The sequence below is a fragment of the Galeopterus variegatus genome, unplaced genomic scaffold (assembly GCF_000696425.1).
Source record: "Galeopterus variegatus unplaced genomic scaffold, G_variegatus-3.0.2 Scaffold223, whole genome shotgun sequence".
Classification (NCBI taxonomy): domain Eukaryota; kingdom Metazoa; phylum Chordata; class Mammalia; order Dermoptera; family Cynocephalidae; genus Galeopterus; species Galeopterus variegatus.
Genome location: NW_007726334.1, coordinates 720268 through 746247, shown reverse-complemented (window position 1 = coordinate 746247; position 25980 = coordinate 720268). Strand labels below are relative to the sequence as shown.

Genomic DNA, 25980 nt, shown 5'->3' with positions numbered 1-25980 from the left:
AATTAAGATCTAACAAAGTTGGTCAGGATCATGGTGCTAATGAATAAATGGACATAGGTTTGGTCTAAAATTATATGGAGTTCAAACTATTTTAAGGCTGACAACATCCATGAAATCTTGGCTTCAATAAATGGCATGGTACAATATAGTGAGGTTACTGTTTAAATGCCTTGGTCTTGACCCTGAATTTACTTAATCAGAATCTCTGGGGACTGGGCATCGTAATCTGCATTTTAACAAGCATACCTGGAGATTCTCATGCTTATAAAAGTTTAAAAACGCTATCATAGAAGAAAAGTGGAAAGTAACACAGAGAAAGTGGCTACTCCACAACCTACAAAATTTATCCGAAATTGAGGCCAGAACTTAGAACCAAATGTTCCACACAGTGGCATATTTACAATTATGTCCATTGGTTTGTTTGGGATTAAAATAAAAGCTCAGTTGTTAAAAGAAAATACTAAGTCAAAACATTTATTTAGGCATCTTCGAGCCCCAACCAAGTGATGAAACTAGCTTAGTTAATGCCTCCTAAATATAAGGGATAGTTTATATCAGGCCAGAAATCTCAGGAAGTATCTTTCTACTGAAAGATCATGTGTCTAATGCCTCAGAACATAAACATTTTTCTTCTCATAGATTGCTTGCAGTTAACTCAAAAGATTATAAAATGGATACATGCCTTTCTAGTGCGGAAGCTGAAGACAGAGAACGGCTCCCTGAACTCTGGAAGCAGGGATGAAATCTAGATCTTTAGAGATCTATGAATCATTGATTGGTGTTATACTCACAGCCCTAGTAGTCATAGACTTAAACACTATCCTGTTATCTCACAGGAAGGAATCAGCACATAACTCTCCAGTCAGGAATGTATTTCCTGTGTCTCAGGCAGATGCTCCAGGGTTCCTTTCTGCTGACAAAAGAACTCTCTAACCTTACATACACCATCTTCAAGTTCTTCTGGAGGCAAGTCTGGGTTCCTTTCCACATGGAGGTTCCAGCGATCTAACTGTACAATTGTCCCATCTTCTACTTGGCATAGGATCTTAGAAACAGGTTCATCGGTGTAGCCCTGAGGAATCAGAGAACATACCCATTGCTGTCTGGAGTACAGGACAATGAGGCCAAAGCCATTTTAAGCAAGGAAGACCCCTGCTGCTATAGTTCTGTTTATTGTGTAGTAAACAAGGCTGTGAGAGTAAAGTGATTTCCTAGAGATATACAGAATTTAAGACAATACTCACAGGTAAGGTGCATCAAAACACTAGCTCTGGCTGGTTTGAGCTAAGGAATAATTTCACTGGCACCAATAGCCAATAGTCACTAGTAGGCAATGCGGGCCATGTTGGATGGCTGCTTTTATCAGAGTGAAAAACAGGGTACCTCTTACTAGAGGGATTTGGGGGATACACAGAACAAATGTATCCCAGCACCTCTTACTAGAGGGATTTGCAGATACGCAGAACAAACGTGAGAGGAAAGAATCAAGGTGGGATCTGATGGACAACTTTCTTCTATTGAACATTCCATCTCATTTACTTCTCTCCGCCCTGGTCTTAGGACACCATTTCTTCCACGACCCAAGGCAAATCTGACTGAGGAATAGCTCAGTTAGGGAGCTACTTACTCTCTGAGGATCATTACTGACAGCACGATTATTAAGGACAGTGAAGTCATTGATTTGGATGTGAGAAGTTAGCACTGATAATATCTTAGTTGTTTCGTGTAAATATATTTATTATTTATACACTGCCTACTAAAAAAATTTTTAAAAAGACTTATGGGATGTGAATTCACCCAAAGCCCAGATTAATATCTGCTAGACACCTGAAGATAATTTTCATGGAGCCCAGCCCAGGTAATGGTCTCATATGAGCAGATAAAAAGTTGGTGGGGCTGTATGTGTTAGAATATTGTGCCTTCTTACTGTCTTAGTACTAAAACAAAAACATAAATAAAATGGCTGGTTAGTGACAGGAGAACTTCTTCCCCCTAAGCTTGTCTGAAATTGGCTCCAAAGTAGAAAGGACACTTGGATACCTGTAGAGCCAAAGCCATGATGACCCTTAAGGGAGCAAATGAATGCTCAAAAAAAGTCAAAATTCTCCCAATGAAAGCGTAAATTTGAACCAGATTTGCTATTCTGGCTAGGGCTGAGGGTCAGGATTAGTTCAAGTCTGCATGATCATTTTACATGAAGACTTGAGGCCAACCCACTGTCTTTTAGTGGATACCTCAGAGAGCCCCAGGTCTGTGTACTCACCACCATATTTTTCTCTTATTAAACTTTCCTTTCCTCTCTAGTGTACTCTAAGTTTAAACTGAAGAAGCTACCAGATAAAATCAGGGTTCACGGGCACTTTGATTTCCAACCCTAACTTATTCCTTGGACAGTGGCAGCAAACTCCCCTTCCGATAGAACACGCGGGGATCTGGGGATTCTGTGTGTTGCTTCATGACGTGGGTGGCTCTTACCCCTCCCCAGTTGAGCGTTCGAGCCAGGTCATTCCCGGTCCCCAGAGGAAGGACCCCCACAGGAGGCTGAGGGCTCAGCTGCAGTTCATCCAGGATGGAAAGGATCCAGCCCACCTACAGATAGATCGGGGACCAGAAGAGATATAAGAAAGATAAATAAATTACAAAGAAGACAACTTGAGAGGAGGAGGCTTTAAAGAGCTCAACAGAATGGTTTTATTTTTTCTTTAAAACATAGATGATTTAATCCACTGGGTAGGGAACAGACGGGCTACTTATCTCAGGTAGTTTCAAAATGGTAAGCCTCTCAAAGGGAAAAAAGCCACTTGGTACATACATACTCTATCATATAAGCAAACTTATACATGGTTCATCTGTGTGTGTAACTAGAGATGTACTTTAAAATTTAGAAGCATTTAAGATTTAGGAGGGTAATGTAAGGGCACAGGAGGGAATATAAGACTCAGAATCAGACTGAATTTCAATTCTGGCTCACATTGGCTGCATAACCTTGATTAACTTATTTAACCTCTCTGAGATTCATTTACCTGATTTTTAAAATAGGAATAATACCTACAAGATTGTTCACAGATTAAAATAAAATGTATACAAAGCCCTCAACATGGTGAATGGCCCCTGTAAGCACTCATTAAATGGTTACTCTCCATAGTATCATCTTGAGAATTAGTGTTTTTCTAAAGACCCTTATATTCTCCTTAATGAAACAGTATGAAAATATAATTACGGATGGAACTAGTACCTATTATTAGTTTAGGCAGAAAATAGATACTTATATACTAGAATCATATCCCCACTTAATCTTTTTCTAAGATAAATAATAGTTTGGGTTTAGTCTTATTATATCTATTTAGAAAAAATTACCCAAAGCTTGGAAAAATTGTTTTCAATGCCTATCCACACAAAGTTATGCTAGAATAGTGTTTCACAGGCCTACTCAGGAACTTTATAACTATAAGTTAACAGAGATTTCTGTCCTGTACTGATGCAAATGTCAAGAGAAGATTACTTTAAAGGTTATGGTGTTATTTCCCTGTAGGATGTTAAACAATTGTGTCTCAAATTTAGAAAACTTATTTTAGTATGAACTACATAACTTCTACTTCTCTGATAAATCAGCTTTACTATCCTGCTAGTTCCCCCATTAAAGAATTAAGTAAATTGTTGACATATATTCATTCTATATTTGTATAAAAGTCATGTCTTTTGAAAATAATACTTTAACAGTACATTTATTGAACGCTACTACAGGTAAAACAGAATGAAGCAAGTGGTTTACAATAACAAAAAGACTGACATACTGATTGCTTTCTATGTGCTATCCTTGAGCCAAGTTCTTTAATCAATTATCTTATTAAATGTCAAAAGAACTCTGTTAGATATAATTTCCATTTCCATTTTATAGATAAACAGTTGGAAGGTTAATATCACATGTTTTACATAGTAAAGCTGGCATTCAAAATTAGTATGCCTAACACCAACGGCCAACCTCTTAATGATGTGGTGCAGGGAGCCTTTAAATAAAGAACTAAACCCGGTTGTGGATATGGCCTGACCAGAGGCAGCAGCATACGATTCTGGAATCTTTAGAGCTGGAGATATCTTAGAAATTGCTTAATCAGGGGCCGGCCCGGTGGCGCACTGCTACAGTGCGCCGCTTGGGAAGTGCGGCGGCGCTCCCGCCGAGGGTTCGGATCCCACATACAGACCGGCCGCTCACTGGCTGAGCAAGGTGCGGGAGCAACACTGAGGGTTGCGATCCATTGCCGGTCACGAAAAAAGACAAAAAAAAAAGGAATTGCTTAATCAAATTCAGTTAACTGAGGTGCAGAGAGAGCATGTTGTTTTCTCAAGACTAAATAATTAGAAGCGGCAGAGTCAGAGTAGTAGCAATTCTCTTGACTTCCATCTAAAATCCTTTCTCTGCCACAATGATCACTTCCCAGGATGTAAAGCTTGCCTGTCTACCAATGAAACCTAAAATTGTGTTTACCTTATAAAAAGGCATGCCTCAATGTTCACCCAACGTGACAAACTAAAAAACCATGTCAGTAAAAGTGTCAAAAACTCCATCTATTCTCCCAAACTGGGTAATTTACTCCTAGACAAGTCCTTAGATTTTGACCCAGAGCTTCTTTAACTCTTCTTTTACACACAATACCAATGCTTGCTATTGAATTAAAATAAAACAAAAATGCCAGACGGTAAATTACTTCTGATGACTGGGTTAGGCATTGTTCCTGTGCTGTACAAAATGAACATAGTAAAAGTAGATGGCTCTAATAAATCAAAAGAAGGGGGTTTAAAGGTCATTAAAAAAGACAAACACTTAGACAGCCCAACAATTAGGGATCACTGACTGAAGATGCAAACAGCTTTGAGTAGAACCAGATTCGCAGATATGCAAGGAAACTTGGTAGAAATCTAATTTAACATCCCATCCAGAGACGAAAAAGGAAGGTATTCTCTTTAAAACGTCTCAGAGATGATTATTCAACCTCCCCTTTATGATTTGTACTCACAAGTCAGCCCATTTTCTTCTAGGTAGTTTTAAATTAGAAACTTTTCTTATGTTTAGTTGAAATATGTCTCTTACACTCTTTCAACATCCCATTACACTCTAGACACAGCAATCATTAAAAAAAAGAAAAAGACACATCTTCATGGGCCAGAAACAAATCATGAAGTGACAAAGCTGTAAAGGGGTAAAGGCTTGGATCAGCTGGGCTCCAGGTCTTACAAGCAGCAGACTCCCAGTCAGGAGCTTGGCTTCTATCTGATAATGGAGAACCAAAGCACGCCCTCTGCAGGCAGGAGGCTGTACTGGAGCACGGTGTCATCTTAGCAGGGCCCCAGCAGAGTGTGAAAAACCACTGTCTGAGGTCATGGCCCATAAAAGGCTGAGACCTGTTACGATGGAAGAAGCTGAGAAAGCCCCTCTCTGGTGAGTGCTTGGCCCAACTTCCCACCAGCTCACTGACCTACCCCTGACATCTCCCCAAAGATGGAAGGCTTGTTCACCTATAGAAAACCCAACTGTAGTCTGAAAGTCCTGAAAACAATTCACAACTACTAGAAAGAGGTAGTGAAGTGATATATAGATAGAAAAATAAAAATCGAAACAACTTCTGAAGATGAGCTTGCAAAGAAAAATTCTAAATCAAATGAGGAATGCTAACACTAAAATGAATGGGAAAGTTCGGGGATTAATTCACTGACCATGAAATACAAATAATTTTTAAATGACTTTGAGGTAAGTGTCTCATAACTTCCATGAATTGATGCTGTGTCTTCTAACAGTCCTCTGATCAGCATCAGTTCCCTCATTCAAACCTTCTCAGGCCCTGTTCCTATTGGTTTTCACAGAGAAGGTTGTCAGGAGTTACTGTGACACTGTGCCATGGCTCCACAAAATGGTACGAGCCCTGGGGCCTTTGGATTTTTAACCCCCTGCTCTCCTCTCACACTTGGCCTCTGCAGAAAAGCAAAAGATATAGTTGATTTAAATGTAAACATGCTTCCCCTTTCTTATCATTTGATTAGCTTTACAAGCTGGATAAATTTAGTCTATCTCCTTTTTTCAGTAGTTACTGGATCAATTATTTAGTTTTCTCATGAATACAAGCAGTTACTCTTGCATTTTATTTCATCACCCTTGGAGTCATCAAATGCCTCCTGCCTTGCTCAGCACAGATTTTTTTTTCTTTCTCTTGAAATTCTCTCAGGAACAACCAATGTTAGGCTAAGAGTTCTTTGGCTGAGGTGGGTCTGTATCTACCTTCTATAGCTCCTGAATAGCTTTTCTCCACAAATAGCTGTATCACCTCTCCCCAACAACCAGCTTCTGCAGAAGGAGGCTCAGTGCCACCACATATCAGCTGTGTGAATTTAGGCAAATCACTTAATCTAAGCTCCCCCCTCATCTGTGAAACAAGAATAATAGTACCTGCCTCTTAGAGTTATTTTATCAATTGAATAATGTGCAGACATTGCTTAGCATATGTCTGACAGGAAATGCTAAATTCACCTTACCTACCATGATTCAGGTATATTTTTCTTCCTCTTCCCTCACTTCATGGATAAATACCCAGTTTCCTAGAAGAAAAACGCCCTCCTCTTACCTCTCCACCTAAAGAAAACTCGAGCCCTAAGTTTGCAAGTCAGTTCCACCTCTGGCTGCCATCAAAACAAGAAGGCTTTCTTTTGCAGACTATAAAGAACAGTAAAAGTCAAGCTGCCCCACAGTAGAAAGGGGCTATAAGAAAGAGAAAGGAAATAAACACACCTACAATAGCAGGAAACATAGAAGATCTTGGGTAATAATCCATTCTTTGTCCTTATAAAAGCAAAACTGTAAAAGATCTGAAGGTCCCAAAGCTGTTATTGGGAGCTCTTCCTTCACAGTTATCAGAAACCTTTTTCTGCTTGAGATCCAAACTGTGTTTGCTGGGGCTTTAGTATTTCCCCAAATCATCTCCACCAGTTCACCCAGCACCCTTTCAATTAAATTAGTTAATTAATTGCAACACATAGCACTTGGCGTATTTTCCACCAGAACTGAAGAAAGTTGTCCTGATTGTGCCAAATCATCTTCCAGCTTACTGAGTTCTTTCCTTCCTTCGTTAGGAAAAGCAGAGCTGACAGATTGAGAACACTAGGTCCTCAGCATTGTCCCTGAGTGGCCATGCGCAGCAGTAGTTGGCCAATGCTGCCACCACCTGACCATTTTCAGCTTTACTTGTCACTGAATATTTACCAAGAGCACTTTGAGTAATATTTTCATTCTGCAGAATACTAGCACTAGAGGTGGCAGAGGGGTGGAGATGACAGTGATCTGACATTTTCTCCAAACAGAGCAGACACGTGGCACTACCTTGTAGTATATGCAGGCAGAAAAGCAAAGGACACATACTGAGAAATCAAAGGCGAACGAGGACAACATTTCTGAACTCAGAGAAAATCAAGATACAGCACTGGATGACTGGATGACCTTTTATAATAGGTACACTACATTCTTTCGATATTTTAATTTATCTTTGCACTTAATAGTTTACAAAGTAATTGCGTGTAAAAAAAACTCTTTAAAATTAGCCCCCCAAAATCAAGACAAAAGTCAAGGTATGAGCTTTTTTTGAAATAGAACATAGGTTTAGGATATCCACTTACTTGTTCACAATGAATACACTCTGAGGATAAACCATGTACTTATCATGAAAGGGGATGGGATATAGATAGGCTGAGGCAGGACAGGGGCTTAGAATGATTTGCTTGTCCCTGTCAATTAAAGGCAAATAATATTTTTTTCCCTGCCTTGGCTGTGGTAAGTCAGGGCGTGCCTACTGTTTGGGATGTCCTGTTATCAAGGGAAGCCAATTGAACAAAAAATAAGCATGAAGTGGATCACTAAAGTCAATTTAATTCCAGGACTTTGGAAAGAGGTTAAGGTGGTTAAAGGTGGACTTGCCCAGTTCATCAAAGTCAGGAGCCGGGTAGGTAGGGACCATGGGTTACACCTTACAGAGCCATAATAAGGTCACACGCACTTCCAGCGTCTCAGTTCACACGCTCTTCAATGTTCAAGCAGGTAACAGCCATGGGGAGTTGGACAGGTGTAGATGAAGCCAAGGAAGTGAGAGGATACAAATTTGCCACATGGCCAAAGAGTGACTTATTTATAAACATGAGGATTTGAGATCGCTCTTAAGTTAGCCAAGTTTTGATCCCAACCTAAAGATCAAAGATGACACCAGACCATCTGATACCTATAACTACGTGACCACCTCTGAATTACACAAACCAGTTACAAAGAGACTACATATGCACTGTTCAATGCCACAGCCACTGGCCACATGTGGTGACTGGGCACTTGAACATGGCCAATTCAAACTGGATATGCTGTAAGCATAAAATACATGCTGGATTTCAAAGACTATACAAATAAAAAAGAAAACAGCTCATTAATAATTTTTATAAATTCCATGTTGAAATGATAACATTTTAGGTAAATAATAAATAAAATGTGTTATAAAATTGATTTCACCTGCTTTTTATTTAAAGTGCCTTCTAGAAAATTTAAAATTACAAATGTGGATAATGGTCTATGCTGTTATAATGCTACAACTGTGAAGAACCTTAGAAATGTGAATGTATTCCTTTGCAGATTTAGAAAGTCTCTAAGGAACCTGCCAAAGGTCACAGAAACAGGGGCAGAACAACCTCTTCCACCTCTACCTTCAAGTGCGTTTTTTTTTTTTTTTTTTCCCTGTCCGGGAACGGATCGCAACCCTCAGTGTCGCCCCCGTACCGGACCAGGACCGGCAACGGGATCGCAACCCTCGGTGTTGCCCCCGCGCCTCGCCCAGCCAGTGAGCGGGAACCGGTCTGCATGTGGGATCCGAACCCTTGGCGGGAGCGCCACCGCGCTTCCCAAGCGGCGCACTAGCGTAGTGCGCCACCGGGCCGGCCCTTCAAGTGCGTTTTTGAGAGAGAAAGAGATATCACTCTTCCTCCTTGTATTTTTTTATTAATGTACAATTAAAGTAACTAATCTTGAAGCATAATAACTTTTTTCCAAAATAATACAAAAAAAATTTTATATATTAAACAGTTCTTTGTACATTTAAACTAATATGGTTAAGGTTTAACATACCCTCATCCTAATCAGTCAAAAAATATTCCATTTCTGATTCCTCCTTGAGCCTGTCACTACACTGGGAGAATTCTGACAGCTTCTATGGGGATAGATACGCTCACTAGCTAAAGGCTGAATACCTTATGTCAAATATATGCCTGACGCTCTCCACAGTTATATTCCACTTGCTGAAAGTCAGTAGTTTCTCTTCATTAATCCATTGGGCTACTTCTTCTTTATATAAACTCTGCTTCCATCTAAAATTAAAAGTTTCAAATTCTAAACTAATAAAACAAAAAATATCAATCACATACCATGATAAATGGTACTGCAGTGGTTTGAATGTCCCCCCAACCCCACCCCAAAGTGATTGAAGCTTAATCTTAACTGTAACTGTTGAGGGGGAAAATCCTATTACAGTAATTGAAAGGTGAGGCCTTGATGAGGTGATTAGATTGTGAGGACCCTACCATAGTGAATGGTTTAATGACAGTCATGGGGGTGGTTCTGAAGGCTTTAAAAGGAGAGCATGTGAGAGTATCTCTCTCTCTCTCTCTCTCTCTCTCTCTCTCTCTCGCTCTCCCCCGCCATTTCTGCCATGTGATACCCCCAGATCACTGTCACCACCACCAAGGTCTTTACCAGATGTATTCCCTGCATTTTGGACTTCCCAGCCTCTGAAACTGTAAGCAATAAATTTTGTTTCCTTACAAACTACCCAGTTCCAGGTATTTATGCTATAAGCAACAGAAATGGACTAATACAGGTACCACGATACCGTTTCATAAACCTTTTATTTTTCTCACAAAACACCTTATTTTAACAAGGTAAAATAAAATAAAATAAGGTACAAGATAAGGAAAGTTTTGATCCTGAGTGATTGGACTACAGATGTTACTACTGACAAAAATAATAGCTCAAAAGTATGCACTAATGCTAGGGTAAATGTACTTTTAGGCATGTCTTTTGCACGTGACTGTGGGATGATCCAAGTATAGATGATTCATGCATTTGTGAGGTACATGGAAGTATGTGAAAGCTGAAATTAAGAACATAGATAAGGTTCCTAAGAGGAAAAAGTATGCACTCTATTGAAACAGCTTTCTTGAAATCACCAGTTACTTCCTCGTCTCCAAATTGAATGGTAATTCTTCAGTATCTCCTTAAAGGTTCAACCACTTCCTCTTTCTTGAAACTTTGTTTTCTTGACATAACAGACTACTGGTTGTCCTTCTGTCCTTCTGTCTTTTCATTTTCCTTTTGGACTTTGGCGTAGACTCCATAATTATGTGTTTCACAAGTATCTGGACTTGTCTCTCTTTTCTCTTTATCCTTCATGCTTTAAAATCCCATGTTTTCAAATATTTACCTAATCACAGAATATGACATAACCTAGCACATTGCTTCCTGCACATGTCTACTGAGTAGAAGAAAGGAACAAGGAAAAACAAGGGAGAACACAGTGTGCCTATCCCCAGAGGTTTCGTTTAGATGTAATTCTTACCAAAGGAAGTTGGGAAAATTCCACACTAGCATATCCCTAAATATGTCTCCCAAGAACACTATAATCAATTAAAATTTAATTGGCATTATGGCAAAAAAAAAAAAATCCATGGCCAAATGACTTTGGAAAACATTGGGTTAAACAAAGTTAAATAGGTTTGGCTTCTTTGCTATAAGATTTTATAATGAGTTTTATAAGCTAAAAATGTGTATTAGGAATCTTGAAGAATGGTAAACACTATTTTCCCAATTGGAAAATGTTTGTTCTTCCCACAGAGTATCTTGAGGGTCCAATGGAATCACTGTTCTATTTCATTCCAGTTGCATTTATTAGTCTATAACGTGTATCCAATGCTATATTAAGTGCTAATGTGCTATGAGAGAGAAGACTTTGTTGCTACCTTTGAGAGTAAAACATTCTAATTAGGGAGATTAAAGAAAAACCAAAGATAGTTAATAATACAATTCTAGATCCTATGAAATCAGACTCCAAATCCAGTAGAAAAATACATTGAACGACACAATCGAAATGTCACAATTCTCAATTATTTTCCTTTGCTAAATTTATTAACATAAGTAGAAGCCAAATGGAGAAACAGATGAGAGATGAGATGTCACAAACAGGGAGAAATATATCCATGATACTAAACTTCAGCCCAATTCCATCTTTTCTTCAAAAATTAATATAAACGGGACCAATTAAGGGTCTTTAAGGCAAGGCAATGTTAGTTAATACTCTGAGTTTTAATTCCACTAGTAAAAAAAGAAATGCAATAATTCAATTGTGTCCACATATTTCTTTTTATTAAATGTGACCAATTATTAAGAATAAATGGAAATAGATCAGTTTTTATTTTTTAAAAAATTTAGCTACCTAAAACCTTCATTTTAATGATTTGACCACATCTTTACCTTGTGGAATAGGGAAGGATACAGTACAGTTGAGGGAGTAAAGCATACTTTAGAAAGATCAAGTATGTATCCATGGGGATACTGAAGTCCCTTCTAACCCTTACGGGCTATGATTCATATGAGAGAAATGTGCTCTAGGGGATTGGAAAGACTGGAAATGAAGACATAGGACTGTCACAAGAAAAACAATAATAAAGATAGAAGAAATAAAGGAGAGAACTGTATTCTCTTCCAAGGACCTACCGTTCCATCCCCACCACAGGCCAGAATTCGTAGATTTGGTACTTTCCTATACAACTCAAGCCTGGAGAGGAAATAGAAGAAAAAGTAAACAATAGAACACATGACTGACTATAGCAGAGAGAAAACACGGGACAAAATGGTAGGGCTGGTGTCCCATAGGGAAAATGTATACTCATGAGGATGACAATACCAGCAAAACTAGTTTCCAAGTAACCACAGGAGGACTGACTCCAACAATTGGATCAGATGTACATTATTTTTCAATGGCCAACGTAGAACAGAATTTTAGAACGTCCTAGAGTTTTATTTCCCATAATTCCTATTAATATGTCAATGCACATTACTTTCCTCATTAGTCTCGACTTCTTTTTTCTTTTCTCATCACTCTCCTCCCTTTTTTCCTCCAAAAAAATAATCATCATTAATTGGTAATCAACAGTCCTTATATGTTTCCTCCTTACATTTTATTGGCTTTTGCTAATTCTATCTATTTTTCAAACATAACCATCACATTCTTAATCCAAGTGATGTTTTCCAGAGGGATGGGCAGGATTTCCTACTATCATTGCTACCACACCCACGATTTCATCTACCTCTCAACTCACTCACTTACACCCCTACTTACACCCTCAGCCCAAAGTGGGGAGATCTACTGATTTTTCTTTATTTTGAATTTGCCTGATTGAAATTCAATCATTTTCTCTTTCTTATTGGCTCTTAAGAAAATGCAGTGATACAACCCCTGCTAAATATTTTGCTTAAGGGAAGCTGTTAACAATTCTGCTTGAGAAAACATCACCTATTTAAATCAAATAATATGTTTTTTTCTGAAAATATTTCCTATCCTGCCATGGTTTTATTGGTGACCTATGAAATGTATACCTGAAGTCTAAAAAAGTGAAAAAATCTTAAGAAAAGTAAGCATCGAAAAGAGCACAAGCCAAGAGTAGCAGATTTTCCCTAGCAGAACCAAAACAGAAAAAAAATAAAGAAGTCTTACAGCAGAATCTAGTGGCAAAGAAGTTCATAGATTAAGAGGATGTCAGAAATTAATTTTCATATAGCATGTCCTCCTACATGCTTAAAATATATAATTTATCCATTTTTAACAGGAATACTATTTCTCCAGAAACGATCTGAACTGACATCTCTTTGCCTCTGGTATTGTTACTTACTAAAAAATAATTGATATCCCTTATGTTCTAATGTTTATCAGATATCATCTAAATTATCTTAATAGATGGACTTAAAACAGGGAACCAGACAACAGCAGAAGGGTCCCTGCTCTTTCCCACCATGTGCCTCTCACCAAAGGGAAGAAATAGGATATGATTTCTAGATTTTATTGTCAACACTTCCTACAAAAACAGACAAAGAGATTTCTGAGAATCTCAGAAAAGAGATTGTGCAGGAATTAACATGTCTCTTCTACACTGGTGTGGAGTCCATCGATATTATCAATTTAGCAGTCAGTATCTCTCTCTCAAATGCACACATATGCACACACACCCCCGCTAATACAAAGGTTCATAAACAAATGTGGCTGCCCTGCACAGAGAGACACTTTCATTCCCATTCATGTGCATCTCCAAAGTTGCACATGCGTAAACAGGAAAATGAGGAGTCCTTCCTCAATTAACAGACTTTCTGTGAATAATCTACAGCTGCATATACATAAGCAGCAAACACACTAGAAATAGTCACTGATTAAACAACTGGGAAGATATGTTTTGAAGAAAACTAACCCAATAAAGAGCACCAAATACCAAAATCAACTCAAAATGGATTAAAGAATTAAATATACATCCTGAAACAATAAAACTCTTTAAAGAAAACATAGGGGAACCACTCCAGGAAGTAGGATTGGGTACAGACTTCATGAATAGGACCCCAAAAGCACAAGCAACCAAAGGAAAAATAAACAAATGGAATTATATCAAACTAAAAACCTTCTGCATAGCAAAAGAAACAATCAACAGAGTGAAAAAACCAACAGAGTGGGAGAAAATATTTGCAAAATATACACCTGACAAAGAATTAATATCCAGAATATACAAGGAACTCAAACAACTTTACAACAACAACAAAAAACCCAATTAAAAAATGGGCGAAGGAGCTGAATAGGCTTCTCAAAGGATGATATACAAATGGCCAACAGACACATGAAAAAATACTCAGCATTACTCAGCATCTGGGAAATGCAAATCAAAACCACTGTGAGATACCATCTCACTCCAATTAGGATGACTAATATCCAAAAGACTGAGAATGATAAATGCTGGTGAGGTTGTGGAGAAAAAGGAACTCTCATACATTGTTGGTGGGACTGCAAAATGGTGCAGCCTTTATGGAAAATGGTATGGAGGTTCCTCAAACAATTACAGATAGATCTACCATATGATCCAGCTATTCCACTGCTGGGAATATACCCAGAGGAACGGAAATCATCAAGTCAAAGGTATACCTGTACTCCCATGTTTATTGCAGCACTATTTACAATAGCCAAGAGTTGGAAACAGCCAAAATGTCCATCATCTGATGAGTGTATAAGGAAACTGTGGTACATCTACACAATGGAATACTACTCTGCTATAAAAAAAAAAAAAAGAGGGCCGGCCTGGTGGCGCACTGGAGAGTGCGCCGCTTGGGAGCGCGGCGGCGCTCCCGCCGAGGGTTCAGATCCCATGTGGAGACCGGTTCCTGCTCACTGGCTGAGTGCGGTGCGGGCGCAACACCGAGGGTTGCGATCCCGTTGCCAGTCCCCGATACGGGCGCAACACCGAGGGTTGTGATCCCGTTACCGGTCAGTAAAAAAGACAAAAAAAAAAAAAGGAAAAAAAAATGAAATACTGCCATTTGTAACAACATGGGTGGACTTAGAGAACATTATATTAAGTGAAACAAGTCAGGCACAGAAAAAGAAATACCACATGTTCTCACTTGTGGGAGCTAAAAATAAATAAATAAATATACAAACAAATAAAGGGTAGGGGGGGAAGAAGACACAATAATCACAACAATTCCTTGATTGTGTTAAGACAAGTGAACAGATATGATGTTGTGGGGTGGGTAGGGAGAGAGGGAGGGGGGAAAGAGGAACAGGTAAAGGAACATGAAAATCAACTACAACGTATATTGAGAATTTAAAATTAAAAAAAAAAAAGAATAGGAGAGAAAGTCAGATGAACTTTTAAAGGGAGCATTGTACAGGTGAAAAAGTAGATAAGAGATGGTCAGAAAATATTTTACAATGTATTACAGATAGTAGAGCTTGATCCCACAGCAGAAAGTTCTTCTCATTTGCCTAAAATACATTTGAACCATGGAGGGTATTTCCAGACTTACGCATCTTTTGGCCCTTCCTGAGAAAGATCAAAGACTTGCCGTGGGTTCAGGTACCACATGAACATCTGCAGGACTTTGGTTCCCTGTAAAGAAAGAAAAAATGACAATAATAGAAAGAAATTTCCCAATATGAACTGCTCATTTAAAAAATAAAAAGAAATTCTTGACTCTAAAGTAATATCTAATTATAAGCAGTATAAAGTAGTTAAAATCATGGGCTTTGGTCACAGCTATACATAGGTTGAATGTCCAGGTGAGATGTTTGTCTAACATGTGTAACTCTGGGCAAGTTTCTTAATTTCACTAAGCTCAGCACCCCCTCTCTTTTATATGGAGAAAAGAATGCCTACCTCCCAGACTTGTTGCAAAAATTAAATGCAATAATGTTTGAGCAGCACATCCCATCGCTTAACATGCCATAAGCACTTAATGAATAGTATCTGTTAGTTTTACCATCATTACTTAATGTATAAAAATCCATATAGGGAAGTTATTAGTCAGCCTATGTAATTTAACTTTAATTTTTATTTTACTGTACAGATTATTATTGTCTTTGAATAATATAAAAGATGAGGAGTATTAGCTAAGTATAATTTTATTGACAATTTTTTCTAACTGAAGCAAGAATTTTACAGGCTCGAAGTTATAGCTTATTTTGACATTTTTCAGTCTCCATGTCTATCGGTTTGTTTAAGCCAAACGTTTCTCTCTCCCATGAACATTTTTGGAGCATTATAAGTAACTCTGACATTCATAGAGATAATCATTATGGCAAACACAGGTAGTTTTGGAAATCATTTCTTAAAGCGGATTGAGCAAACAAGAAATTTAAAAAAGATCTTTCTATTAAGCAGTACCAAAACAGCTTTAAAATTGAGTAGGATGCCTCCTTTTATCAACCACAGCAAATAATTTTTAATCAGTTGAGCAGGGTTTGTTGCTTGTAACATTGTTCCTCTGGTAAATAACATGACTGCTCTTCCTAAAGTATTCCTAAGTTTGTATATCTAATATGCTGTGTTTAAGAGTCATTCTAGTATAGTAGAAATAGCCTGAGGTTTGAGTCAGAACTTGGGTGTTCTAACTGGGTAATCATGAACATTTATAGTCCTGCAGCGATGCAGTATATAAAATAGAAGGGATGTCTACCTTCCAGGTGATTATGAGAATTAAATGAATCAGTAATAGTTACGTATCTAGCACAGTATGTGGCACAAAATAGACCTTTGTAAATGTTAAGTCCCTTTCTTTTTGCTCCTTGTTAATCTATTCATTAAATTACACTTGAGGATGTGAGGGCTAAAGTGTAGTTTATAATTATCACATTGTTATGCCAGTTGTTACAGAGGCCAATACAGGTCTTTTGTTCCACATATCATCCAAACCTGTAATTTAAAAGTTCTGCTTTATCATGTGCTTGCTGTAATTTTAGGAATAACATTCTATCCTTAATTATTGTAACTAATCCTTTAGTTTCACCAAATGACATATTTGCTTCCTATCAAATTCAGAGATAGATACATAACACCAACTAAATACCAGATCATTTTCTTTCTTCCCACGATGGGCTTTACTATCAAGTGTATTCGGGCTTATCTCAAATAATTTTTTATGTTTTACAGGTAACACAGAAGTCATTTTAATGATGAACCAATTTATAAAACATTTCCAACTGACTTGCTAGAAAATTAATTTTTCAGTTTTAGACTCAGAGAGCAGTATGAATTGCTGATGTTAATCACTCCTTTCACCTTTGCTGTGGCAGAGTGCACATCTTAATTTCAGCTTCTCCTATCGTGCATATAAGACTAGGTAATTAACACTTTTCAAATCATAAAAATAAAAAGTATCAAGAGGCTGTTTTTTGACACGTTGTTTTTCTTAACCTAAAATTTCTCTAAAAGATTTGAGTGGCCATACAGTTTTGGTTTTGCTCATTTTCAACTTGCATTAGTTGAAACATCTAATTATCTCAATTTATCCTTTGCAGGAAGGAGTATTAATTCAGCCTGGCAAGTTGTGCACTGCATACCTCTAAGAGGGACCATTTCCATTTCAGCCTATTGGAATAATCCCACTCTGCCTGATTTGTGCCAGGATAACTTCAATAGCCATGCATGGCTATCCTATCAGAGTTTACATTCAGGCATGATAGAATTACTTCTTTTAAAAAGTAATCTTCTTTTCAAAATATGATATTCATTAGGAAAAATGAGTGCTTTAATGAAAGCATTTTTAAAAATTAATCCTAGTGGGTGGAGAAAAAGGTCTGACTCACATGTTTTAAATGAGTTCTATTAACTCTGCCATAACCTCTAGGATAAGCTACTTTAGAGTTTTAATAGAGGTAATTTATTAAATAGAACGGAATGGTTTGACAAACACTAATTCACCAGGATAAGGTTAATTTGTTTCTTTCTCGTGGCAGAATTAAATCTACTCAGTTATTCACACAACTGTCACTTATTAACATGTCTCAATATATGCCAAACACAAAAGCTCTAACTTTTGTCCAAGAGTCTAATTTTCTCTAAATGAAAAAACAGCATACACATTAATCCCAATAAATGCATGCTGTTGTAGATATAATGCCTCATTGACCACAGAACTTTTTTAGATATTATGAGATTGCGTATGCTTAAGGGGCAAAAAAATTATTTTTTACAGTTCTGGGTGTTGGGGAGGGGATGCAACAGAAGAAAACAACTTCCCAGAAAGTTGGTAGATTATTCTAGAGGGAAATGAACAAGATTCACCCATTCACCAACTATGTGCCAGGCATAGTTTTAGGTGGAAGAATAGAGAGATAAACAAAACAGAGATAATCTTGCTCTCAAAAGGGAATTATATGCATTATTCATAAAAGAAAATATAATAATGATTTGGAGGTGTGGAAAAGCCATTAAGAACAGGTCAGCTCAAACAGTACATCCATCTCCATCAAAGCACCGTAACTCTAGCGTGGGCTGAAACAGTCTGCCATGTTACTAAGTCTTGGCTTCTATTGTGTAGGCGTTATCTAGATCGAGGAAGAACAACTGCCCAGACAATAAGACAGGCCTGTAGAAAATAAAAGTTAGTAGGAGGAAGAGCTTTAGAAATGGTTACTTCAAACTGGCTCCAAACAACCCCAAAGGAATAAGTCATTTATTCATTAAATATGTATTAGGCTCCTATGCTGTGCCAGGCGTACACTCAGAATCTGGTGGAAAGAGAACAATACAAAATAAATTCACTAAAGATGGTAAGTGCCAAGTCAGAGATGCCTACTGAGAGGCATGAGTGTCCAGAGGAGATACTCTAAGCCCAAGTGTGGAGACGAAAGACATCCTAGGTGTGATATCTGAACTGTCTTGAAAGATGAGTAGAGTTAACCATCTCTTTCCATATGGATAGAGGGAGAAGTTTCAAGGTTAGGGCAAAAGAGGGGGGTGACAGCAACACATGCCATGGAGAAACCACACTCTGTTCAGTTTTATACACCATGAAGCAGAGAGTATTGGGAAACGAAATTGCTGAAGTGAATTGTAGACTCAATCATTTATGCTAAGGAGCTTGAGCTTTATTTTATAGGAAACAAGGAGTCACTGACAAGGGACTTAATCAAGATAGTCCGTCTCTTAATCAAGACAGTCAGACTGACATTGTTGATACATCATTATGGCTACAGACTATGGAGCTGGACATCCGCGTCCCGGACCTATCAAAGGGGCTTGGTTTGGGTCTTAGCTGCCCCCGTACTCACCCCAATATTATGACTTGGAAAAAGGGACTTTCCACAGATTCATGGTTTGCTTGTTTTCACTCCACATGTTGAGGCTGACTTGACAAGATCTTGAGATTGGATTCTGACATGTGCCCCATCCACTGACCTCTGCCCTATTCCCTGCCCACTCTGCACCTTAGTAGGAGCCTTGATTCTTATCTCAATGTAGTGATTCTTGATGTAACCCCAGGTTGAAAAGTCACCAGCATTGCAAAAATTAATGCTTTCATTGAGATTGTTTGTCCAAGTATTTAGAAATAATTTCGGGACTCACATTTCTCATAGGAAGTTTTTAAATTCTTTTTGCCTTCCCTTTCTCCTTCCCACCTTGGTGTGACTGGCCCCTGACTTAGAAAGGGCGGTCCTGGTCTAAGAAAGCCAGTTCTCAGAAGGTGGTGTGAACTCAGTCAGCATGAGCCTGCCCACCAGCTGAATACCCCTCCCTCAGGCCACTCTCTTCATAAGGTCCCTGGAAGCTCTGATTCAGGGATCCAACTCCTGCCACCCTCTACCCTGGGATTCCACACTGAGTGGTGTGAGGAGCCAGGGTCTGGACCCCACAACTCTCAGGACTGGAGGGCTAGGATCATCCTAGTGGTCAGAACATCTGCTTAACCCTCAGTTTATAATCTAGGTCACCAGCAGATGAAGTCATGGTGGAACATGGGGGAGACAGTGTGAAAGCAGGCAACACTGAGAAAGAGGGGTCTCTTAAGACTCAGATCAAAAGATTCTGGTGAGTGAAAGGCAGTAAAGAAAAACAGTAAGTTTTGAGGTCAAAGCAGACAGAAATGTAAGAGAGGGGGTCTGCTTCTCTAGTCCTCAAAAGCTTCCACACTGAGGAGGGGACTGTGTTGGGGTAAACTCTATCCACCCCTCACTACTGCTTCTCACAGGAAGAGTCACTCAAAGTTGAAATTTTGTTCACTGATTACAGTGCCTGTTTCCTCAAATAATTCAGATCCCAGCAGTAACAGCAGTGCTCCTAACCTCTACAGTCTGCAAAATACCCAGTGTCATCTCTGCCTTAGTGTTAACAAAACAAAGATACAATTACGGTGAAGTTTAAGAAAAGAAATTTTAAAAGAAGGAATTGTTTAGAAGAAAGACATAGAAGCAGTCTTTGTATATGTTTATCCCAAGATATTCCTTCAAAACGTTGGAAATTTTCCTTATGTTTAAAATACTGTGTGAAGGGAAAAGCCACAGGTACTTTCCTTGCCACTAGATGGCACTATCATCTAGTTATTTACTTAAAGAACACAACACTAAGCAAGTTTTAAAAAAAAGTTTGAAGCCTAAGTTTCAAAGAAGGGAAGAGATGAGAGTGCTTTATATCTAAAAGCAAATTAATTAAATAAATTGCTAAAAAGGAGCTTATTAAAACATTCAGGGGGTGGGTACCAAATCTCAGCACCCATCCCCTGAACTGCTGAAACACAGTCTTGATTTTAACAGGATCCCCAAGCAAATTGTGTGCAGATTATATTCAATTATATTACTCCTCTGTTCAAAAACCAGAAGATTTTTAAAACTAAAGTATTTTAAACAGCAAAATCCTAGTTTCCATTGCACAAATCCAAAATCTTCAGCTAAGTTTTTAAGATAGTGTTCCATAGGCTTATTCTCATCTTTATCTAATCACATTTCCAAATAACTTAATATTCATGTTCCACTCACCATACTGTCCTCAATATGAACAATTTTCAGAACATCTGTCCTTCTATTCATATAGTCTATTATACAATTATTTGTTTGCTATGTGCCATGTGCTAGAAATCATAGATTCAAAGGTACAGCCCTGGTGTTATGGAGTCTATATCCTAACAGAATAGACACACACAGAGCACTTATGTTGCAATTCACAGAATACAGGTGTGTACCAAGGGCTGTGGGAGCACAGAGGAAAGGGTGATTAATTCTGAGAAATGGTTCAGAATGGCACTACTGAGCCTTGAAATAACGAAGAGGAACTCGCCACAGCAGAGAGAAGAAAAAGGCATTCCTCCAGTCTTCTCTCCTTTGCGTAATTAAGTAATGCCCATCTTCGATTTCAGCCATCTCGCTTACACCATTTCCTTATCACTCTCACATCACAGTTTGCCTCTGAAATTTCATGGCACTTGCAGTCTGATCCACTCAATTTAGAACTCACATACGGTTAACGTCGCTTGAATTATATTCTTCCCATTTCCTCCTTTTGTTTCATTAACAAGATGTCCTTAGAAAATTCACTTAGGCTTCCTTGATCTGTTTTCTATAGAGTGAAATAGGAAGCAACATTAGATAATCTCTGAAGTCCCTGTCATTAATAATTTATACAGAAATTGGAAAAGGAACTGGCTATATCTCTACTGGACAGTCAGCTCCTTAAAGGCAGGGAAAACTTACAAGCTTCTGTGTGCCCTTGGGGAAAAAAAAAAGCTTAAAATAATTTAGTAAATGCATTTTATATATAGACTACCATGATAAGATATTTTGTTACTAATTAGTATATGGTGTTGAGGTGGCCAAAATCACAGGGGCAATTACATTAGCTTTGCCTGTTCCATAGTTCCCAACTGCATCACTAGCCCTTGACAGGCTCCAGAGAGACCAGCCTAAGAAAGTTGATATGATTTCAGGGCAAACTGAACCTCACTCCAAAGAAACCCATTCCTAAGTCCTCCTCTAGTGACAGTCTCAGGATCACCATCATTACAATAAGTAGAGCATCATTTAGCAACTCAAAAATGCAGGATATATTGAAAATAAACTGTCTCTTTGCTTACAACACGTTTCTTTCCTGTGTTCTCTATAATGTCAATACAGATTTTTAACATAGCAAGTTATCAAGAATTTTAAAGAAAGAGAGGGAAGGAGGCATAATATCTCCTTTAAATCATAAGCTCCCTTAAGAAAAACTTTAAATGTAATTAATACATTCTGGAAAATTACTAGTATCTTCAGTAATAAGAATATCATCGAGAACTATTGGGTCATCCTAATTATCTGACTCCCCTTCTTATATGGGGTGACTAAAGAGTCTCAAAAGAGCGGTGTTACTTTAGGTATGCCTTTAAATGAACTTTTCTAAGTCTACTTCTTTATTCTCAAATGAGGTAAATATCAACTATGCTATCAAATTTCAGCAAGGAAGGACCAAATGAAATCTTTAGAAGCTGATATTTTCTACGGCTTTGGTGGTATTTGTTAATGACCACTGTGACTGATGAGTCATTGTTCTCTCTTTGAGGACAGGGACAAAAGTAGTTGGGTCTAAATTATAGCAGGAAGAAATAAAAATAAGTTGGTGAAGGGCTTCCTATCTACAAGAACTGAGAAACCCTGAAACACATTATCTAAGAGAAATTCTGGAATGACCTTTCTTGAAAATCCGTATGGAAAGTGTCAGTGCTGCAGTTAGGATTTTGGAGTGCCTCTGCTGCAGTCTTATATGGAAGTAGAGCGATAAGTCACTGAACCTCTAGATTCTGCCCAGCCCTGTGATGTGGAAGGCTGTCCCCTAATGAAGCAACAGTAATCACATCCCTGAGAAACCGGTTATCGTCCAATGCTTGGGGTCCTAGTGGTGCTATTTTAATTGGTGTTGAGAATTGTGTTTTCGAGAAATCATGGAAACTTCTCAGTTAAACTCAAAAAAATGACTTACCTGGTTTCCTCCACTCTTGGGATTTACAAATACAAGCAAGGGTTTCATGAGAGGAGAAGAGATAGGTTTTATCACAAAAGGACGACCTTTGTTTTCCTGCTGAAAGAAGCAAGCAGCACTGTAAAGATACACATCGATGGCTTGAAAGGCAACCCCAAAGCAAAGGAAGTGGGAAACCACCACCCCCAAAAAACCCTACATTTTGTTTCACAGGGATAACTCTTAATGGACCTTCCATATAAAGCTTCAAAGAAAGTTTCTCAAGCCACAATTTTCTCCGGAGAATTAGGCCATGCTTTTGATTTTAAACTGTACATTCTAAGCATTCCAGAAATGTTAGCTCTTATCTCCATCCTCATCATCTTTGGGATAACATTTCCAGCAAGTACAAATATTCTGACTCTAAAGTGACAGGAGTTTAGGTTTGTTACTGTTGTTAAAGAAAAGAAAGAATTCTAGTGTGGTCAAGTGCAGTGAAGGAGACAGAGTGGAAAGAGACACATCAGAGGAATAAGCTTGCGCCAGACCATGTGGGACAGAGGAGGCTACAGACGGGGAAGTTGTATTTGTTTGGAACGTAACTCTGAAATGCTTACTTCAGTTCCTTTTTTACTGGCTTTTCTTTTAAAGCTTGTTCTCTTCTTCTTCCGATTTGAAGCCTTCAGGGAGTTCTGTAGGGAAAGAAGGGAACACCTGAGCTGGGAGGCAGACGGCCCGAGAGTCTCCCATGCAGAACCGTGTAGGAGATGAGGGCAGCACATGCTGTTCGATGCATGCTTCTCATGCTTTGACACTTCCAAGCCACTGCTCATGGGTAAGCCACAGACAGAAATCAGTCCAGTGCTTCAGAGTGAGCGACTGAGTCCCCACCACATGGAGGGGCAGGGAGTTAGAACCCCAGAGGCTGTCATGGACTCACATAACAACACATGTTATACCTGCCAACCCTCCCAGTAAAAATGGAAGAATCCCAAATTCTCTGAGGGGCTCCAGTCTCCCGCCCAACCAGGTCCGTCTCCCGCCCAACCAAGTTCAAGTTCATCTCCTCGTATGGAGATCACCTATGTGGAAATGTAAAAAAGGAGGCCGTTTTTCATGTTTTTTCTTTTTTTTTTTTTCTGTTCGCTGTTAACTTTTTTCTGTAATCTGTTCTAGCAATAGTCATAAAATAACTCTTGACCCTAGTAGAAATGTATGATCCAACTATCCTATCATCACTCTTACTTTTCCAATGAATTTTTTTTTAATTTTTATTTATTTTTAATTGACACATAATTGCTTGCACATATCTGTGGGGTACAGCATTGAATATGAATCCTATCAGATCATCTGACTTTTTAAATGCAGAGAGGACTCACCTTAAGTTACTTATAATAGTGGGGTGGCAGTCACTGTTCTTTCTCTGTCTAAAAACCTATTGGTTTAAAAAAATCTTCCCTCCCCTGGTAGCCTTGACTTTTTCTTCTCATAGAAGTGCCTCAGACTTGTTAACATTCAGTAACCCCCAAATTTACTTTCCCCGCCTTTTGCATTCCAGGGATTTTTATAGACCACAACTTTGTGATTACTTCAACTAACCATTTACTCATATTTGACATAGATGCTTTCAGAAGAACCTCTCAGAGAATAGTCACAACTCACTGGTTGAAGACAAGGCAAAAACAGATTTAATTAGTGAAGCGTCAATAATTAATTAGACTGCCATCTTTACAAAGGAAAGATATCGCCAAACACATAGTAGATGTTTAATAAAATGTTGAAAGCCTAAAATGCAGAAGTCTTAACTTAAAAGATTATGTAAGTATACACACATGCATTGTTCAAGCAGTTAAAGGTTTTCAAACAGCTTGAAGAAATTTAGATACCCATTCTTCTACCTTTTAGAGTATTCTTTCTTTCTTAGAGCATTCAAAATAAAATCTAGTCTGAGTATGTATATTCATACACCCAAATTAGCAAAATCCAAACTAGCTTTTATTTTACTTTGACTTGGATTTGGAAAAAAATAAGTTGATTTGTGACTGGTGTTCACTAAGGATGAGGGACCATATGTCCCAAAACACCACTGTACGTCCTAAGGTTTTCTTTCCGCATCAGATTAAAAGAAAGTATCTTCAGCAGCTCAGAGTCTCACCAGAAAAGAAAGATCCAGGAACTCAGGGGTGTTTTAAACTCCACATAATTTTTCATCATTCACTTTTGACTATACTCCCCTGAAAATAGATCTCCAAGTTTCTAAATTCCTGGTTAAATGGATTTTTAATCATGTCCTTTTTTGGGGGAAATATTATATCAGGAAAGTATTTGCTACCTGTTGATAAATCTCAGTTTGTTTAAGAGGGAATAAAAATGATTTAGAACCTTTAAAAGTTAAATCTGCCAAATGATCCAAGAAGAATGCTGGAAACTAGGCCGGCACAGCGGTATCTCTTTGGTGTCAATTAATGATGCTCTAAGTGGTTCTCCACCAACACTGCACATTAGCATCACCCAGAGAGCTTTAAAAAAAAATGCTCTTACCTGGGTCCCATCAAATTTTCTTATTTAATCTGCTTGGGGTGAAGCCCAGGCCAGGATATTTTTTAAAAGCACCCCAGGCAATTCTATCATGTAGCCACGGCTGAGAATCTCTGCTTGAAGTACAAAGAGCAAAGTAAGGAGTCATAGAGACCACGTAAAGCAGAAGGGCAGTGCAGGACGGAGCAGGAGTCTGATTTGGCATGGATTCTGGATCCCCCTGTTACTAGATCTGTGTCCTTGGCCAAGTCAGTCAAACTTCTGAAATAACAGTTTCTTCATTTGAAAATGAAGGTGAGAATACCTACCTCCCAGGACAGTTGTGAAGTTTAAATGAGAAAAGGTCATTTGAAGCAGTTAGCCTGGTATCCATCCCATGATAAGCACTTCAGTAAATGTCAGTTGCCTCATTCACAGCTGTATATGCCCAGCACCCAGCACAAACGCCTGGCACACAGGATTCACTCATCATTGTTGAAGTAATGAATAAATGGGGTTATAATTCACAACACTTACTGAGCCTCCCCTGACTTGGGAAAAGATCCTTAGGAAGTGAATGCTTGTCTCCTAACATCTTTGGAGTTTTCGCTCAGTTACTGCCAAGAACAATATAGGATGCCAAGTGCTTGCAGGAACACACTATGGACCTTGGTTCTTGACAGGACCCAACAATTAAACTCCGAGAGATAGGCCTAATGAGTTAGGCTAAGATTGTTTCCTAAACTTGTCTTATCACAGAACTCACAATATTTCAGGTGATTTTGACGATCAAGCATGTTTGAGGAACACAGAGTTAGAAAAACACACCAGAATAGGGCTTGATGTCTTAAAACAGAGCAGGCAAGGAACTTCACTCTAACAGGAAACAGACAAACAAAATGGTCTTTTTTTTTTAACACAGATGTAGCAAATACAAGT

The 25980-nt window shown here is 38.4% G+C and overlaps 1 protein-coding gene across 1 annotated transcript in view; it reads right to left on the bottom strand.

The window, feature by feature from the left end:
- Positions 1 to 25980, bottom strand: part of DGKI (diacylglycerol kinase, iota) — a gene marked incomplete at its 3' end in the record, with an annotated part of 182455 nt that overhangs the window by 73510 nt on the left and 82965 nt on the right. The window contains exons 8-13 of the mRNA XM_008566126.1: positions 23142 to 23216; positions 22546 to 22644; positions 15128 to 15210; positions 11783 to 11843; positions 2476 to 2589; positions 935 to 1072 (exon numbers count right to left, since the gene is read on the bottom strand). Coding sequence (XP_008564348.1) covers positions 935 to 1072; positions 2476 to 2589; positions 11783 to 11843; positions 15128 to 15210; positions 22546 to 22644; positions 23142 to 23216 — 570 coding nt within the window. The remainder of the gene's footprint in view (positions 1 to 934; positions 1073 to 2475; positions 2590 to 11782; positions 11844 to 15127; positions 15211 to 22545; positions 22645 to 23141; positions 23217 to 25980) is intronic.